The 19196-nt window shown below is 51.0% G+C and overlaps 1 protein-coding gene across 1 annotated transcript in view; it reads right to left on the bottom strand.

Annotated features, from left to right (window-relative positions):
• The window catches only part of SLC24A3 (solute carrier family 24 member 3), a gene marked incomplete at its 3' end in the record, with an annotated part of 445609 nt that overhangs the window by 110409 nt on the left and 316004 nt on the right, over nt 1-19196 (bottom strand). Inside the window, exons 4-6 of the mRNA XM_080716323.1 lie at nt 17705-17779; nt 10895-10979; nt 10436-10539 (exon numbers count right to left, since the gene is read on the bottom strand). Of these exons, the coding sequence (XP_080572449.1) occupies nt 10436-10539; nt 10895-10979; nt 17705-17779 (264 nt within the window). The remainder of the gene's footprint in view (nt 1-10435; nt 10540-10894; nt 10980-17704; nt 17780-19196) is intronic.

Raw genomic sequence — 19196 nt, 5'->3', positions numbered from 1 at the left:
GCGTGGACCCTGGATAACTGACCTTTGTCTTTGAAACATCACCTGCTCAGCACTGAATTGGAACATGAACAGCGCCCCCTGTTGGTGGCGAGCAGGTGAAATACCCGTTACCTAGGGTTAGGGACATTCCCTGGGAGTCTTTATAGAAACAGATCTGAAGGTCACAACAATTTATTAGGCCCATTCTTCTTCTCATTGAACAGAGGAGGAAACTGAGGCACAATGAGGTGAAGTATCTTCCATAGTCCATTCATTCAAGATAGGGGGAGGCCAGGATTTGAGCATGGGTGTTCATCCAACCTTCCTGACCATATAAAACCTTAGCCTAAGCCAGGTGTGCCGGCTCACCATCTTTAATCCTAGTACTTGGGAGGCTGAGACAGGAGGATCTCCGCAACTTAGGTAGACCCTAAGTAATCTGGTGAAATCTGGTTTAAATAAACAAAATATAAAAAGGGCCGGGGGGGCGGGGCATAGCTCAGAGGTAGAATGCCACTGGGTTCGACCCTCAGTACCAAAAAACAACAAATAAAACAACTTAGCCTAGTGCTTGGGCATTTTAATACAAGATGACCAATATTTACGATCACTCTCTCTTTTATTAAAATCCACTTTTATTTACGGAAGATGACAGATGTAAAAGATATCCTTATTTGACTGTCATAGAAATTAAGGAATATATTTTAGAGCAGTATTCTTATTGTTTGGTCTATGACAATATAGCGCTGACTTTTTTTTTTTTTTTTTGATGGCTTTGAGAAATGGTCTCCGAGGTCCTCTTGAGCTCTCCTAGGAATAGAAAGACTCCTATTTGTGGTTCTCCTGGGGTTTAGCTGCCTGGACAATATGTTCCTGAGTCCAGGGAGCGTGGGCCTTGTGGTGGGGCCATCTATGCTGATCTGGCGGGTTTGGAGTCAGAGCCCTGGGCAACATGAGGCCGAGAGGGTTGGGGGATGACTTCCTACTGGGAAAAGTGACAAATTTCCCACCTGAAATGTGTTCCCAAGAGAAACCTTTGCCAGGGACAGCCCCGGGCCATAGCTCCTGGGTTCTCTAAGAATCACCTGGCTATCCCCATCACCCTCTCATCTTTCCTCCTTGTCCCTGAAGTAAAGCCGACTCTCTCAAGAGGAAGGACGTCAGCCGTGGGCAGCCGGAGCTGAACAAATCAACCCTGGGCCACCCCCACTAGCCAGGAACAGGGGAAGGTCCGCCAAGGCCTTCACTTCTCCATACGACGGAATTTCACGGCACAGCGGGGCGGGTCCTGGTATCAGAAAGGGCCTCAGGGTCCGTTTTATCCCATAGCACATTTCAATTCGCCCTAAATTCCACAATCAAGGCACATACACACGTAGCCTGGACTGGAGCCTCAGTCTGGAAAGGGGACACACTCAGAAATGACCACCTGGGTAGCCGGTCTCAGCGTTTTCTAGAAGAGGGTCTAAAACAAGAAGGTTCAAGGACACCCCATACACACCATCTTCTCAAACGGCGTGGCAGTCTGGGATGAGCCCTGCCCTCCTCTGAGGTTGTTCTACAGCCTTGCCCCACGGGAGGCCCTCCGCCCTGCTTGGCTTCACTGGCTGCTTTGTGCCCCACAGAGACTAAGAGTGAAGATTCCGGAACCAGACGGCCTGGCTCCGACTCCCAACTTGCTATTCCTGGATGTGTGGCCTTGGGAGCTTCTCAACCTCCCGCTCTGGCTTCTATTTTCTCATCTATAAAATGAGAAAAACAGTACGTACACCACGGGGTCGCTAGAGAATTAAACGAGCTAACACATATAATTTTGTATTACCTCAACTGCGATCCCAATAAAAATTAGCTATTAATCTGAAAACTGTTCTTGGCTCAAAATAAAAATAGATACTAACTGAAAGCAGAAGAGAGCTGTATACTTTAAAGGGAGCAGGGCGATGCAATGGAGGGCCAGGGCACATGTTTTTAGAAGCTGCTTGTTGCAGTAATCAAAGACAGGGCAAGAGAGATGAAAAAAAAAATAAGTTTTGTTGTGTAATGACCAAGATCTGAAAAAGGCAAAGGCCAGGGGTCTAATGCTGTCCAACAGCTGCGCCTAACCCTGAGTCTGCAGCTGTTGGCTGCCGCATCAAATGCTCTAATTCTGATTTTCCATGCCCCAAATGGAGCCACAGTTTTATCTCGGAGGAAAACAGTCTCAAACATATACGGCACACAAACCTGGATTTCCTTCTCATCTCCCGGGGAGGGGCCACTTGTACAGATCACGACAGAGAAGGGAGGAAGGCACTTAACGGCTCTTCTTGGTACAAAGTAAGGGCCCCTTGGTTAGGTTGGCGGCAGGATAACCCCGGCATCTCTACCCCAGCTCCTATGCCAATGGAAGCCAGACATCTGTCCCACACACTCCCCACTGCTCCAGGTGCTCTGCACATTGTCTGGAAAGGCTAATGTCATTTATTTTTCTCACTTGGAAATTCAGGCCCAAGCCCAATCTTAAGGTTTCCATTTAAACGTGGATTGTAGTTCACCTACAGGAAAGAGCAGCTGGGCCAGGGGGGTGTACGCATTCTATTCTGAGTATGCCAAATCAACAGAATGGTCCAGAATGAGAAGGGTTAGTCTAGAAAAGTGACTTACCATTTAGAAATAATAAATACTGGGGAGGATGTGGGGAAACAGAAACTCTTCTAAGCCGTTGGTGGGATTGTAAGAATTCCCATTTTTTCAATTCACCCTGTCTTTGGCCGTCCCTGGTGGCATGCTGTGACAGTCATTCCTGAATTTGTCTAACTATCCAGGCACCAGACAAGTAGTTCCTGATTCTGGGTGTGCCAGACTCCAGGGCACTGTGAACGCTCTGATCATAGGCACGCCCTCTCCGGGCCCTGTGTCAAGGGTACCATACCAGCTGGGCACTTCCAATGACAAACGCCCCTCTTAGTGCTGAGGCTACATGGAAATCAGGCCGACTAGCCGGGTCCTGGGCAGCTCACAGCCTAGCTTAGTTCTCATCCAGCAGAACAGAGGCTCCCTGCCCTCTGTCGCCACGTCATTCCAGCAGAACAGAGGCTCCCTGCCCTCTGTTGCCGCGTCATGCACTGAGTCAGGAGATGCTGCACACAAGTCCCCTGTTGCCCTCGGCGTCGCTCTCTCCTTACTCTGGCTCAAGAGGCCCCCAGAGCAGCCTTTGGCAGTGTTTCCGGGGGCAACGGCTGGCTGTCTGTGCTCAGATGACGAGCTCCCTTGTGTTCAAGTGGCACCTGAGTCAGAGCCTCCATTTTAAGCCAGTCTCTTCACAGAGGAAGGCGGTAGTATTTAGTTTTCCACTGCATCCAACGATCAGCCCTTGCAAAGGCACCTTTGCTGAGTGCCCTTTATAAGATAGTACCCTTTCTCTCACGCACGCTCTGTGAACCTCACTGTGCTCTGTGCTTTCATAGCACTGACCTCCGATTGATGTATCTTCTCCCTATCTCACTACACCACTGTATTAATACCTCTCTCCCTTTCTCCCTGCATGCACACATCCACCCGCCCTTCTACCTGGCTGCCTACTTACCTGCCAACTATCTACCCACCAATCAGCTCTCCTCCGCGCATATTTAACATCCTGCAATGCAATTCCAGAAGCGAAGTTTTCATGGTGTCCCTTGGTGCCTAGATCCATGCTTGGCACAGAGCAGGCACTCAGTAAACATTCTTCAAGTCAAGGAATGAACTCGCTGCTGTAAGAAAGACTGTAATAAACCTTTACTCCTGGAACACAATCAGTGGGTCATTGCCCTGTTCACAGATGACGAAGAGACAGACCACTTTTCATCAACTCCATCACGGGAAGACAAGCGTGGGATTCCAAGGGCCGTGTGGCCTCGGGCCTCCTGTGCTGGCCGGAGCTCATGCCTTGGGCATCTTGACTGCAGCTGTGTGGACATGAAGCATGAGGTCTGATCTGTTCTGTCCCAGCTCCTGTCGTGCCCTGCGTAAGGGCGGATGACACGAGGCAAGACCGGGAAGCCATCCGGGACCCAGCTGAAGGGACAGCGGCAGCAGCCTTCATGGCCTGCTGCACACACGCCTCTTGACCTGCTAAGGTTTTGGAGTTTCCCTCTCCCAGAAAGTTTTCCAGTGACTTTTTGCTCAGGGTGGAGTTATGAGGTCACGACTGGAATCCTTCACCTCCTCTCCTTGGCTGTGGGCACTCTGCCTGTGCAAGGGCAGGTGCAGAGGGAAGGATGGCTGCAGAATGGCGGGAGGCTTGGGTGTGAGACCTATGACCCAAGCCAACTCTTTGATCAGGGCTGGAGAAAGAACTTACCATTTGTGTGCAGCTGGCTGGAACCCTGCAGTCTCCAAAGCTTCCCAACTTGCTGGTTCTTGGATGGACACATTGCTTAACCTCTCGGAGCCTCAGTTTCCTCTCGTGTGCACAGTGCCCTCCCCAGAGAGCTATCTGAGGTCAAATCAGGAAGCAGGTGTAAAGCTGCAAGGACGGTGCCCGGCCAGGTGAGCCTGCAGCCATGTTTGTTAAAGAGAAACATCAAATGAAGCATCTGCCAGCCAGACTGGCCTGGCCTTGACTCCATCCTTCCATTCTGGGCCAGCCACTTGGGTGAGAAGAGGGACCTGGTTGCGCACAGCCTACAGTATGTTTTGGCTGTTTTTACCAAGAGGATCCTGTCTTTGGTTCACTTTGGCACGAGCCAACATGGCAGATATCAGCTAAGAGCCCTGCCATGGGAGACAGCGTGAAGCACCATGTTCTGGAAAGAAGTGCCTCTGTGCCTCAAGCATGGATGCCCCTCTCAGAGGAAGCTCAGCGGCAGCAGCTGTAAGGCGTCGGGCTCCTTGGCATGGAATTGACAGCAGCACCAGGCACGTCCTTTCCAGCCACCGCACTCCCGTGCTTTCTCACCACACTTTTGGAACGATGCATCCTAGGCTCAGCGGCTGCTACCTGTGGGCTTGCTGGGCACAAGGGAAGCAACCGCTTCATTTGCCTCCCCGTAATTGAAGTTTCTGAGCACAAACCCAAATGTAAGCGACAAGACCAGCAGAACATCGTCATGCCCACTCTATGTCACTGCTAATGGCTCTGCCCGCTACTGATTTGGAAATAAAGATTAACGGGACAGAAGGACTCCTAGGAGCAGTTGAGTGTAATGATTTAGATACCACTGGATTGATGGGGCGAGGAGAGAAGAGAAACCGCAGTTAGCCCACGGGCAAAGACTCGGGCAGACCAAAGAAGATGGTAACTAGGTAGGTGAAAAGATGCCGGACATCACACCCTGCCAACAAAATGCAAGTTAAGAGCGCAGTGAGGAGCCACTGTTCAGACTCCCTAGAATGGCTAAAGTTAAAAAGGAGACCAAAAAAATAAGTGATTTAGTTTGTTTCCTTTTTAACTTTAGCCATTCTAGATGTGAATCTGAGAAAGGATCTGAGATCAGGAGGTATTTCAAAGAGGTCGAACAGGCCAGAAGCAAGTTCTGTGAGCCAAAGTCAAAGCTCACGTGGAGCTGTGAGGTGAAGATGTAGAGACTGCCTAAATGGAGCGGGAGCCGGGCGTGGGGCGCACTCTTGTCACCCCAGCATTCGGGAGGCTGAGACAGGAGGATTGTGGTTTGCGGACAGCCCCAGCTACTTAATGAGGCCTCTTGCAACTCAGTGAGACCCTGTTTTAAAATAAAGAATAAAAAATAGGGCTGGGGGTGTAGCTTGGAGGTAGAATGCCCCTGGGTTCCATCCTCAGTACTGTTTAAAAAAGAAAAAAAAGGAGCTGGGCAGAGCTGGCTGGTGTCCCTAATGGAGCCCTGGGCTGGGGAACAACAGCGTCTGTTGGGGGGCTCAGGTGTGCGGGGACCTGGCCTGGGGGGTGGAAGCACTGGGGACAGCCGGGGAACAGAAGCTCCCAAGAGCACACAGAGAGTGATGGGAGAGTGTCCATGCCCAGGGCTGTCTGTCCTCCAGGACAACCGAGTTCTGAAGGGGAGGGATGAGCCTGGGGTGGAGCTTCAGCAGGCTCAGCTGCTCTTCTGATCTGGAACTAAGGCCAGGGATCTGCATTTGGACAGGGATCTGGCCCAGGCGGGCGGCTTGGAGAAGACGCTGGAGAAACTCCATTTTACCAGGTGATAGAATCTAGCGACTGCCCTGGCTGGACTTGGCCCTTCCCTCCTGCACCACACACCGGGCTTTCCTGCCACTTACAGGGTGGCCAAGCAAAGTCTGGGCTTCCTGGGTGAGGCCATCTCCTGCACCTGCCCCCGAGCTTCTCGACGGGCTCGCTTGTGCTCTTCCGTGCACTCTCTATTCTTTCTTTATGGCAGAAGGCAGCCCACCAAACCCTAACTTGAGGTCTGGCCACCAGTGCTGTGAGCTTCTCAGCCACCTCTCCCTCAGCCCCCAGCCTCTTGGGGACCTGAATGATTCCCGGGATTGAAACATGATGGCCAATATGCTGGATTTTGTGTGGGATGTTCCACCACGCCTGGCCCATTTCACATCTTTCCAATGGCCAGACCCTGTATTTCTTTGCCAGGGGTTTTCTCTGACCTCCAAAGTCTACCCTACCTGGAAGCTGAAATGTTGAGGAATTTATGTTACTTAAGAACCAATGAAAAGTGGACGTCGGGGAAGCAATGAAAGTTCCCTTCCCCGTTCCATGAGATCACTTAGATATCTGGGTGCCGGACTGTTTCCCAGTTCCCATAGACAGATTAAATTCCAGTCGCCTACAGTGAGAACTTGCTTCCTAACCCCCGGTGGCTGCCACCCTGCTTCCCCAGTGCCCTGCTGGCGTTTCCTGCGACTACCTTTGAAGCTAGTTGCCTGCACTTATCTCCTTGCCTATAGTGTCCTTCTGGGGCCACCCTAAGTAAGGCCAAATTCAATTCAGATTCGCAACCTCTGTGTGTTGCTGGGTTTTGTGTAAACGATCCAGCACGGACAGGTGTTCTTTGAAGACAGGCAAACCCAGCGGAGATTAGATGGACCCCACCGAGGAATATCAGGCGCAGTTTGGCAATCTGAGGATGCCAGGAACTGATGCAGGAGCTCTTTCTAATAAACCCGAGCCATCTGCCTGCCGGTAATAACTGGAATATGAAAGTCCTAATCTGGGCTGCAGTTAAACTATTTACTCTCTGTTTGTGGTTATGTATTTAAAGCTTAAGATGTTCGGAGTGGTAGATTTAGATTCATAAGCGTTTTATGTTTTATGAAATTGGCATGAAGTCCTTTCGCCTCAGACACAAAGTGCACTCGTAGGTTGCATGGGGAGCGTGGTATTTTCTCTTTGTCCTTTAGATTCTTTGTTTTTCAGTATAGAAAACTGGTAGGACCACAACCCTGTAAATGTCTTGTGGGGATGCCAAGAACCACACTCTAAGCCATGGTCTAAGAAGCAATTTCCTTCCTGTCCCATAAAACTTCCCTGAGCACCTTAGGTGGACTCCGAAGCACTGGATATGTTTGCAAACTGCAAATACAGCAGACATTTAATTACACTGAATTCATCAAAACCCTAATTGAGATAGGAGCTCAAACCTTACGGCTTAATTACTTTAATTTCAGATGGGTAACAGACTTCGTCATGTCCTGTCCTTTATGGCCAAATGCTCAGAGAGAGGCCCTTGGGTTCTCGCTGGTAATTCTCCTGGCCAAGCAGAAGTTCAGATCAACATAAATAAAAATGCTAAGTGAGACCCATGATTGGATTTATTAATCAGTTTGACCCCCAGTTCCATCCTCTGCTGTAACCTTCCACTGGGCCAGCTCCACAGCCTGGAACGGCCTCTCGATGTGCACAGCCGGAAGATTTCACTCCTGATGGCTCTTTTCTCTCCATCAGACAGAACAGAAGCAAGGACCGAGCCGGGCGTGGTGGCGCACGCCTGTAATACCAGCATTCGGGAGGCTGAGACCTGGAAGATCGCGGTTCGCGGACAGCCTCAGCTACTTAGTGAGGCCCTCTGCAACTCAGTGAGACCCGGTTTCAAATTAAAGAATAAAAAAATAGGGCAGGGGGTGTAGCTCGGAGGTCAAATGCCCCTGGGTTCCATCCCCAGACCCGCAAAAAAAAAAAAAAAAAAAAAAAAAAGAAGAAGCAAGGACCGGTCATCTGAGGTCGTCCGTCTATCAGCATCTCTTCATCTGATTCACGCGTAGAAGGACTCCTTCCTGACCTCCCCTTTCCTTCCCCTTCCCTGCATCCTTGGGAACCCCAGATGCCTGACAGATGCCTACAGGTGGCCAAGTTATCACAGTGACCCAGGGTGAAACTGTGGCAGCCAGAATCCCCAGGGACTGGTAGAGAATGGTGTCTAACGTGTAATGACTCACCATGAGAGGCAAGGTTTCATCTTCATGGCCATCTGGGGGCAAGGTGCACTTAGACCCACTCTGTAGATGAGGAAATGGCGCAGAGACAGCTGATGTCCATTCTCCAAGTCCCACCGCCAGCAGTGGTAACACTAGGATTCAATCCCAGGCCAGTGTGATTCCCTAGCCCATGTTCCTTCCAAAATATCGTTTTGCTTCCTATGCAGAAAGCTTAGGGATTCTACAAAACCCTGAATAAGAGTGCTGGCTGGACTTGAAAACCTCCAAGTAGGCAGAGGGCCAAGAAGATGGGCAGCAGGGGCCGGCACCCCAGGCACCAGGCAGGCCGCTCTTAAGTACTGGCTGGTGCCTCCCTCCACCCTCAAGTGGGGGCGTGAGGCCAGCCAGCAAAGACCCCCAGGGGGGAAAGTGCCGGACACCAGAGCTGCCGGCGTGAGAGCCACGTGCCTTCGATGCAGGGGAGGCCGCTACGCTGGTGAGGAGCTGTGTTGTTGATGAATTACGGGCCACGCTCCGACCAAAGTCGTCTCAGAAGCAATTAGAAGCTGACATCGCCTGGACGCCGCCCAGTCGTTTGCCTGTTTACATTATCTCTGCCCCCGTGGGCTTGCTTCGCAGTCAAGCTTCAGGTACGAATGATTAATGAACTAATGACAACACTAATAACGGCCGGGCTAATAATCATACTGCCAATGGTGACGGTGCTAATTAGGAGCGTGCTAACAGCAGCTCGCTCTGCAGTGTGACTCCTCCTCCCCGGAAGGAGACACAAGGAATCTGAGCAGAGGACATCGGCGGGGCTTCCAGGCGGGCCGTGTGTGCTGACCACATATATATAGAGTTAGCAGGCACCATGGTATGGGTGCCCCACATCTGAGACCAAAGACCATTGAGGAAAAGGTTGAGAAAATAGGAAATGTTAGGAAAATTTGGTCTAGTGAGCAGGCAAAGCTCAGTGATCAGCTGTCCCGGAGCCTCTTGCCAAAGGAGCTCGTGCACCCCCGGGCCCTGGTCAGGTTCCTGACCAGCTCACGTGCTCCTGTCTGTCACTTGGAAATAACCAACACGTCAGGCATCCCAGGTGAATTGACAGGCGTCAGGACGGCGGCAGCAACGCAAAGCAGGATGTAGGGAAGACCGGATAACCCGGTGCATGCTGGGAGGAGAGATGGGCAGCACAGGGTGCCCGGCCAGCTTTAGAAAGATGGGGCAGCCTGGAGAGGGTGCAGGAAGGTGCCGGGAGCTCTCCTTGGCCTCTTAGGGTTGCCGGGTTCCTCAATACTGCAAGCGGAGCAACCTCAGTAGAATACTAGAATTTGGTTTTTCTAGAAGACACCAAGTCTTGGGTGTTTGGGCAGAGAGCCCAGATGTGCACTGTTTCCGTACATAGTTACTATGAAGAAACTAGGCCATCAGAGGAAGCAGGACCTACACACCCCACACACCTGGCAGTGTCCCACACTGGGACTTCTGAGAACTTCCTAAGACTTCCCCAAACAAGCACCAGTGTTCCTAAAGGACCCAGACTCTGGCAATTGTCTGCAGCAGTAGAATAAATTTTTTAGGTGAACCGTAGTCCTGAGAAACCCCTCTGGACCCCCAGAGCAAGCTACAGAAGCATGGAAACAAAGTGCTTCATGCCTGCTGCGGAAAGGAAGGCTGTCTTCATCTCTTCCCCTCCGCCTCTTCCTCCTCCTGCTTGCGGAAAACATGCTGTCTCTTTCCCTGCTCCCTCCTCATTTATTTTCTTTTCTTGGAGGCAAAGCCAGACCTCAGATTCTTTCAGGTGAACCTAGTTCTGATCAGTAGCTTTTCAGAATGTTAAGCCACCTTTAAATTTGTCTCTCGCATCTTTTGGGCTGGTTAACGACTTCTGTGGACGCAGGGAGTCTATATCACATCCGGCAGGGCACCAGGTAATGGTGGTTCAACAGCTTTCCTTCTGGCAGGCCCAGCCTCCTGAGGTGAGCCCCCAGATCCCTCTGCCCGAGATCCCTGGTCCCCGGTGTGGGTTGTATTCCAGAGAGACGATCCCCTGGCCTCAGTTCCACGTCATCCCCGTCCCCAGATGCCGCACCCCACCAACGCTCAGAGCTGTGGGTCTTACCTGGCCAGCAAAGAGCCCGCAGACCCCAATGATACACAGGATATTGAACACAGCCGAGCCCACGATGGTGCCGACGCCCACGTCTCCCTTGGTGATGAAGACCCCTGTAACACAGACCCAACATCAGCCCGGTGGGGGCAGCTCACGTGCATTCCGAGGCAGGCCTGGGGGACCTATTGTAACTGTGGGTCTGTCCTCAGGATCTACAGGAAACAGCCACGGTTTGCAATAGCCAGAGTGGAGACTATCCCACAGCAACCGGGGCCCCGGGTCTGGGGTACATTTGCATACAGCAAAAGCATTACTTAAACAGTAGCCGAATGCGAGGCAGGGTCTGTGAGGGGCTCTGGCTGTCATTTCCTGTCAGGGGCAGACAACCCCGGCTTGGGGATGTCAGTCCCCAGAGCTTTCTTCCTCCAGACAGGGAAAGACTGAAATGTCCATCGGGTTGTCACCTACCTATGACCGACGTGAACAGCTCTGGGGCCGAGCTGCCTGCTGCCATGAATGTGGCCCCCGCAACATCTTCACTGAGGTGCAGGCGCTACAGACAAGCAAAGACAAAAAGCACAGGTGAGCCAGCCTTTCACCTGGGAGCAAAGGTGACCATGACTCTGGAGGCCCCAAGCCCTGGGAAGACAAGGGCCAAGGCTTCCGTGAGACCCGGGGGCCAGACTCAATTCCTCTCCAACACCTTCTCCAACACCTTCTCCCCCGTAAAGAGCTGGACCACTCCTGGCCAGGTCCCTGCTGGGCCAAAGTACCCTTAGCATCCTCCCAGAAAACAAAATTAGGGAGGGGACTGAATGTCCTCAGAGTCAAAGGCTGTTGCAAAGACCAAGGGGTCCCCAACCCAAATGCCCCCATAGGCCATGCTAATGGAGGGAGGGACCATGGATGATGTGAGCCCGCAGCGCATGGGGTTGGGGTCACGGTGGTGGACATCCTCCTGGTTTCTAACTAGCCTTGCTTGGTGCCCTCTGCATTGGCAGGTGTTTTGATTCTAAAAGAAAGACTGGTAATCCAGATTTGGAAGCAAATATCCTCTCCCTCTCTTTTTTGCAGTACTGGGGATGGAACCCAGGGGCCGTCTACCTCTGAGCTACACCCTCAGCCCTATTTTTTTTTATTCTTAATTTTAAAACAGGGTCTCACTGAGTTGCAAAGGGCCTCACTAAGTAGTAGTGTCCACGAATTGTGATCCTCCTGTCTCAGCCTCCCCAATGCTGGGATTACGAGTGTGAGCCACCAGGCCCAGCTTTCCTCCTCTCCCCTCCTTTTTTTTTTTTTTAATACTTGGATAATCTCTGGCTCAATAAGGCTCATGGCCACCTGTTTGTGGGCCTTTGTGCTACAAGGCTCTAGCAGGCTTTTGAGTGTGTCTGTGGGGTCGCTCTCCTGAAACCCACACCCCACCCTCCATGTAGCCTCCAATCTCTGGGTAGCGGAGAGGGAGTGAGGGCCTGAGACAGGAGACAGTGACGGCATGGCGTCTCTGTTGGGAAGGCTTAAACCAGGAACTCTCCAGGTCACCCTGGAGAGCGATTCGCAAGAAGACCAGATAAGAGCCAGGCGTGGTGGTGCACGCTTGTAATCGCAGTATTTGGGAGGCTGAGACAGGAGGATTGCGGCTTGCAGACAGCCTCAGCTACTTAGTGAGGCCCTTTGCAATTTTTTTTATTTCAAATTAAAAAAATAAAAAATTGGGCTGGGGGGTGTAGAAGTAGAATGTCCCTGGGGTTCCATCCCCAGTACTGCAAAAAAAAAAAAAAAAAAAAAAAAAAGACCAGATGAGTAAATGGTTCAGGTTTTGCCTTCCATCATGGCCCAGAAAGTAAGCTGCTGGCTGTCAGAAAGCCAGTTCCCTCTGGAGTTGCCTAAAGGATACCCCAGCCTGGAATGCTAATGCCCAGCGGCGCCAGGGCTGTGTTTCCTCACTCAGCCATGGAGGGGCAGTGTGGCCTTCGTAGAGGCCTCTGTGTCCAGGGCCTGCTGGGCCACAGGCTGAAGACGCATCTCATCTGGCCTCCTAGGTCCCTCCCTGCCAGACTCAGCAGCAGAACTCAACACAGAGCACTGGGGATGCTCTGAGATGGTCCCCTGGCGTGGCAAAGTGCCTGTGAGCAACGCACAGGTGCGCTGGTCACAGGGCAGAGGCGGAGGAGGGTGGTGTGACTCTGGGCTGGCTGTGAACCACAAGCCCTGCGCTGCCAAGGATCCTTCCAGCTGGGCTCCCTGCTGGAATCCGCTGTCACCTCCCAAGCCGAGTCCTGCTTCTTCTTGTTCTTTCCCTCTCATCCCCAGTGCGCTCGCTGGGTGGTGGGAGTGTTCCTGCCTCTGGACAGCTAAGTCATGGCAAGTCCTCCCAGAGCCCTCCTGAGTGGAACGTCATCCTAGCGCCGGCCTGGCACCTAAGGCCCTCCGTGAGTTGGCATGAGACCCCATTCTTGGTTTGGTAGCCCCGATTCTCTCTGACCTTTTCCTGAAAAACTTCCCACGAGACTTCCCATGCAAGCATGGCTCCTCGGTCCTATCCCCCATGTGGGCTCTGTCTGGTGCCCCCACAGGCTGTCCCACTCATACTCTCCCTTCCCCCTTCCACCCTGTCCCCACCACTTCATCCAGCCCTCCACAGACACAGCGAGGCTTCCTGCAGAGGAGGTCGCAGGAACCCCTGGGGGTACCAAAGTCCTTAGATGTGAAGTTCTTCATATAAAATGGAACAGTGTATAATCCCAGCATTCGGGAGCCTGAGACAGGGGGATTGCGGTTTGCGGCCATCCTTAGCTACTTAGTGAGGCCCTTTGCAACTCAGTGAGACCCTGTTTCAAAAAATAGGGGAAAAAAATGGGCTTGAGGTATAGCTTGGAGGTAGAATGCCCTGGGTTCTATCCTCAGTAACACACACACACACACACACACACACACACACACACACACTCCAAAACCCAAAAAACAAATCAAACCAAACCAAAACAGAAAACGGAGCAGTGTTTGCACATAACCTATGCATGTCCTCCAGGAGGCTGGGAATCATCCTTAGATTACTTACAATTCCTAATGTAATGTAAATGTTAGGTAAGCAATTGGCATATAATGTATTATTTAGGGAATGACAAGAAAAAGTCTGTACATGGTCAGTACAGACGCAATTCTTTTTTTCTGAATGTTTTCCATCTGAGGCTGAATGCTTAGACGTGGAGCTCACAGAAGGCCAGCCATGCCACCCTGGAGATGCCCTGTGTCTCATGGTGACAACCACCATGCTGTGCTTTGCAGTGTCCTCCTCAGCCTCTGACACAGAGCTCGGCACTCTGTGGACACCACTTGCTGCTTGGAAGGTCCCGCTGTGGCCCTGGACACCCCACACAGCCCCGGCCCTTCCTACCCTCCCCGTCCCACTCCACCGTCTCTCATTCGCTGCCGCTGAGCCCAGGCTGGGTGGCCACCTCGTGTCTAGGCCATACCCTTCTCTCTTTCTCTCTGCCAGTTGTCTGGAGAACACCTCTTCCCCGCCTCCGCCAGGTGTAGCAGTCCTCCCGTCCCAGTGGACGCAGCACCTCTCTCTGCTCTAGACACCTCCACGAGTCCCGCAAGAAGCCTCCTGGCTTCCAAAATCTAGAGACTGCCATTTCTCATGAGGAGAAATGGATGCTGGAGGAGCCGGGTTGACATGGAGCAGGGACTTGGCAGTCACCAGGCCTGATCCTCGTTGCACCTGCTGGGTCATGGCCTTTATTCTCTTCTCTTCTCTCTCTTCCATTTCCTTTTTTTTTTTTTATCCCCTTAACACCCCCTTTTTCATAATTTCTACTTTACAATGTTGGAGACTGAGTGAGAAGCTTTCCCTTCTCTGGCTACGATTTATTGAACACTCTGAATTTCTTACCCAAATCATCTTTCACAAAAGCTGACAATAGCATCCTTCGGAATTTCTCCCTCTTAGCCCCAGTTTAGTCTATGAGCAACTACTGAATACACAAAGTCAACTCTCTAGATGGAGATAAGGGAGAGCAGGTCCCCAGAGACCAGGGCCAAGAGGCACCTGAGCCCGGAGGGACCAGCATCCGTCTGTCCCTTCTTCTTGAGAGAAAATGGACTCCAGGGAGGACTGATCACAGATCTCTTAGAAAACTTAAACCCATGGGATCTCTGTCCTCCTCCTAACGACCATTCACCCACATGATGTCTGCACAGCAATTAAAGTCCACAGGTGGCACACACCTGTAATTCCAGTACTTGGGAGGCTGAGACAGGAGAATCTCAGGTTTGAGGACAGCTACAGTAACTTAGCGAGACTCTGTTTCAAAAGAAAAAGGGTAGAAAGCTCTGGGGGTGTAGCACAGAGGTAGAATGCCCCCCTGGGTTCCATCCCCAGTACTCCACCCCCTGAGGAAAGTCCACGGAGCCATTCCATGTGGCTGGGAGGCAGGCATTTTGCATCCTCTCTTGCTCTCCAGGCTCAGGGGGGGAGAAGGAAGCGCTTGGGAAGATGGAGCCCTTCTGAGCCCTGGAGCAGAGCCAGTTCTGGGCAGTGGATACTCAAAGGCTCTGCAGAGCTCAAGCAGACCAAGGTTCAAATCATGACTCTAGCCCTAAGGAGCCGTGTGGCCTGGAGTAAGATATTCAACGTCTCTGAGCTCTGATTTCTTTTTTCCCCCTAAAGATGGGATAATTGTCACTACCCGGTAGATTTTTGGGGCTAATTAAAGAGATGAATGCACACATTTCCACAGTCACTTAATGCTTGCTGGTGACCCAATAAAAATAACATTTCCTTCCCTGATGTGTCTTCTCTCCTCTTCTTCCTCTCTTCACGTTTTTGTTAAAATCCCACCCCTTCCTCTGTCCTCTCTGCTCTTTGACGGCTCCTTCCTACACAGGTGTGTTCTTGCGGGTTCTGTGGCTTTCCTCAACTGAGCGGGACACATGCTGACGTGTGTATTTATATTTCTAGGTCATAATCCTTTTGCTACTACTAATAAAGATGTTGCATGGGAAAGAGACAGAGTGGTTTTGCTTTGCATTAAGAATAACTATGGGACAGTGGTATAGTTAGCCCTCTGCGTCCTGGATCCCACAGCCACTGGCCTGACCAGCTCTAGATGGAAGATATTCAGGAAAAAGAGCTGGGTCTCTAGTGAACATTTATTTATTTATTTATGGGGGTACTGTGGTTCCTGGAAGCCCTTCTACCTCCAGGCTACACTCCCAGACCTATTTATATACTCTTTTATTTGGAAACAGGGTCTCTTAAGCCGGCGCAGCTGGCTTCACACCAGCGCGATCCTCCTGTCTCCGCCTCCCAAGCACGGGGATTACAAGCGTGCGCCACATGTGGCTCTAGTGAACATGTATGGACATGTTTCTTGTTATTCTTCCCTGGAGAATGAACACTGTTCCAAGTACAGTCCTTTGTTAAAAGTAAATTTTAGAAATTATAAGTACCAAATATAAAGAATAAAGTAAAACAAGGATTTACACACAACGTTTATATTGTGTTAGGTGCTGTAAGACATCTAGAGATGATGTAAAGAACATGGGGGTATAGGCTTTATGCAGATATTATGTCATTTTATATAAAAACTTAAGCATGCAAGAATTTTAGTATATACAGGGATCCTGGGACCAGCCCCCCATGGACATGGAGGGACGAGTGTATTCCAGAGCTTACAATGACCCCGATTACAAGTGTGGAATACCCTTCCCTTTTGATGTAAGATGAACCTATTCCTAGGGTCCGAGGGCTGCTCCTCCTCCAAGGGTGCTGTGCAGAGTGGAGCTCAGGCACCACTGCACCTTCCCACACCAAGGCCACTGCTGGAGGGTCCCTCTTCTCCCCCTTTGTAGGTTCACTGTGGAGCCATCATTCATTCACCCGTCCATTCACTCATTCATACGGAAACCTGACAGCTTTCCGACTCTAGAAAATGATTCTCCAACTGTGGCTTCCGGACCAGCAGCAGCTTTGGCATTTATTTCCCAGAAACTAATACTTGGGAGGCTGAGACAGGAGGATCACAGGTTCAAAGCCAACTGCAGAAACTTAGTGAGACTCTGTTTCCAAATAAATAGGAAAACAGGGCTGGGAGTATAGCTCAGGGGTAGAATGCCCATGGGTTTAATCCCCAGTAGCTCCCCCTTAAAAATAGAAATTCTGGTCCCATTCTCTTTGTCCCCCATGATGTACGGAATTAGATTTGGGAAGGAGGAAGAGAAGGCAAAGGCCCCAAGATTTGAGGACTGCTGGCCCCGACAGAGCTCTGGCTGAGAGATGTGTTTGTGAGCGAGCCTTTCTGAAAGGCAGGACTCTCAATTTGACATAAATAAATCAATAAATATATGTCATATATTTTATATAACATGTAATATATTTATTATATTTTATGTAATTTATATCATGCCAAACTTGCAGAGGAAGGAAACGGCATTTCAGATTAGCCAAAAAGACAATGGAGGCCAGAGTGAGTGTTCCAGACGGGCTGGTGAATTTTGAAGAAAGGCCTTAACTTGCTGCTCCGCCTGCGTTTGTTGTGGTCTGTAACGGATACACCTCCCGATCTCTGTGCCCAGCCCCTCATCTCGGGGCCTTTTACACCTCTGCGGAGAGCGTCTCTAGACATAGACAGAGCAAGGAAGCTTGACCGAGATGTATGTGTGTGTGTGGGGGGGGAGGGGCCTGCAGATCACCAAAGGAGGATTATGGGAGCAGAAGGAAACAGAGAAGCAGAACAGAAGCACAGCAGGCCCTTACATCCGAAGGTTTGGGACGTGTGAATTCAACCAATGGTGGACCATGAAGCCAGAAAAAACCTGCATCTGGGCTGAACATACAAAGTCTTGTCATCACTCCATAAACAACACAGTATAACCACCGTCTCCATTGACACGGTGTTGGCATCATAAGTAACCTGGAGATTTGAAGTATAAGGCAAGGTACGTGTAGGTTGTTTGCAAATATACCAGGTTTGAGCATCCGTGGATTCTGGTATTGGTCGTCGGACCAATCCCCCAGGGATACCAAGGCACGCAGCACCATCGGTCCTGGGCAGATGCCGCGGGAAAGCTGGCTTCATGGGTTAAAGTCCAGCCGTCCATCGGTGTCCTCACACGCCCAGTGGACTGATGGAGCTGTTGTGCCACTGTACCCTTCTCTTCCAAGCAAGCAGGTGCCTAACACTCCCCAGGACCTCGCTAAGAGGCTGGAACATCCCGGGCATGGGCCCCACCCCAGGCCTTGCCCCGGCACAGGGGATGCAAGACACATACCTCACAGATCTTCTCCAGAGAGGGGACGAAGAAGTCATCACACACAATGGCCAGCGCGTAGAACATGTACATGGCCTGGGAGAGAGGAGGAAGGGTCAGCGTTAGAGTCAGTCAGGCAGAGCCATGGCTTCAACAATGTCCTTTGCTACCACTAACTTATTATTCCCCAAGCCTGCTGAGCCTGCCTGCTGCGGGGCCTGCGGACTTGCTGTTCCCTCGGCCCCAAACTCTCTTCCCCTCAAATACCACTCTTCGGGTCCCTGCCAAACATCAGCCTTCTGCTCACCCGCTTCTTTCTACTCTCTTTTCTGGCTTTTTTTTCTTTTGGTACATTAAGCCTGTTGCCAATCTCCCCTTCTGGGGAGAAGCACAGTAGGCCCTTACATCCAAAGGTTTTGGACCTGTGAGTTCATGAGGATATAAACTTTGTCTTGTAATTATTACTGTATCCCTAGAAGTCATCACAGGGATGACACATAGTAGGTGCTCAGTAAATGTACGTGGGATGAGAGAGCAGACAGATTAAAATTTCCAACAGATCCCGCTCACTACTGTGGTCTCTGCAGGGCAGCCTTAGCAAACATTTTTCCACATCTTGGTCGTCTATGCCAAGGAAGTCCTTGGAAATTGCTTCTCCATGTTACCCACTCCATGCTGCCTCTCTAATTAATAAAATATTATTTGGATTTCAGTGTTGACTGATTGACCACCCAGCCCCCATCTCCCACTTCTTCCTGAGGGGACCCCAGTTTCATCCAAACATCTACTGCCCTCCCTGTGGAAAAGGACCCCACCCTTGCATCCAGGAGTAGGCACCAATTGGCTAGTTGCTATGTGATATTTGTTACGGATGCCTATTGGGCCAGAGGTGCTCACATGACTGAAGCTGACCCGATTCGATGGCAGGAAAGGTTTTGTAGTGCTTTACGGTACTGTTGCTGACACTAGACTGGATGCTGGAAGCCTAATTGCCATTGGTAGCCGAATTGAAGGGGACCAGACTTGGGATGAGGTTGATCCTGAGTCGTAAAGCCCCCGAGACTTCAGAACATCACTGAGCCCTCGAGTTCACACTGCCTGAGGACGTCATGAGGGGCCGTGGCTCTGTCGAGGTCAGTCTGATTTGGAGTTTCCCTATTACTTGTAGCCAAAAGCATTTGATGGGCATGGGTCTAAGTTCTATCGTTGTCAGTGGTGACCTGCCTCTCATTACTGACCACTTGGTATCTTTTCCTGTTGAAGACTGCCCCAGTGCATGGGGCCAGTGCAAACACACCCTTCTCCCCAGAGGGCAGAGGAACAGGACAGCACCCCATTCCTTGTCACGCAGTGGTGAGAGGGTAGATGGTCCATGGGAGGAGCCAAGCAGGGACCAATAGAGAAGACGGAGAAGAAGCCTTCTCCTCATGGGATAGAAATGCACTTGGGTTTGAAGCTGCTAGGAGCAGCTATAATAGAGAGAGAGAGCTTGCCTAAGACTGTGACTCACACA

This window comes from Muscardinus avellanarius, assembly GCF_963383645.1.
Source record: "Muscardinus avellanarius genome assembly, chromosome: 19".
Taxonomy (NCBI): domain Eukaryota; kingdom Metazoa; phylum Chordata; class Mammalia; order Rodentia; family Gliridae; genus Muscardinus; species Muscardinus avellanarius.
Note: the sequence above shows the minus strand (reverse complement) of the source record. Positions and strands in the feature narration are given on the sequence as shown.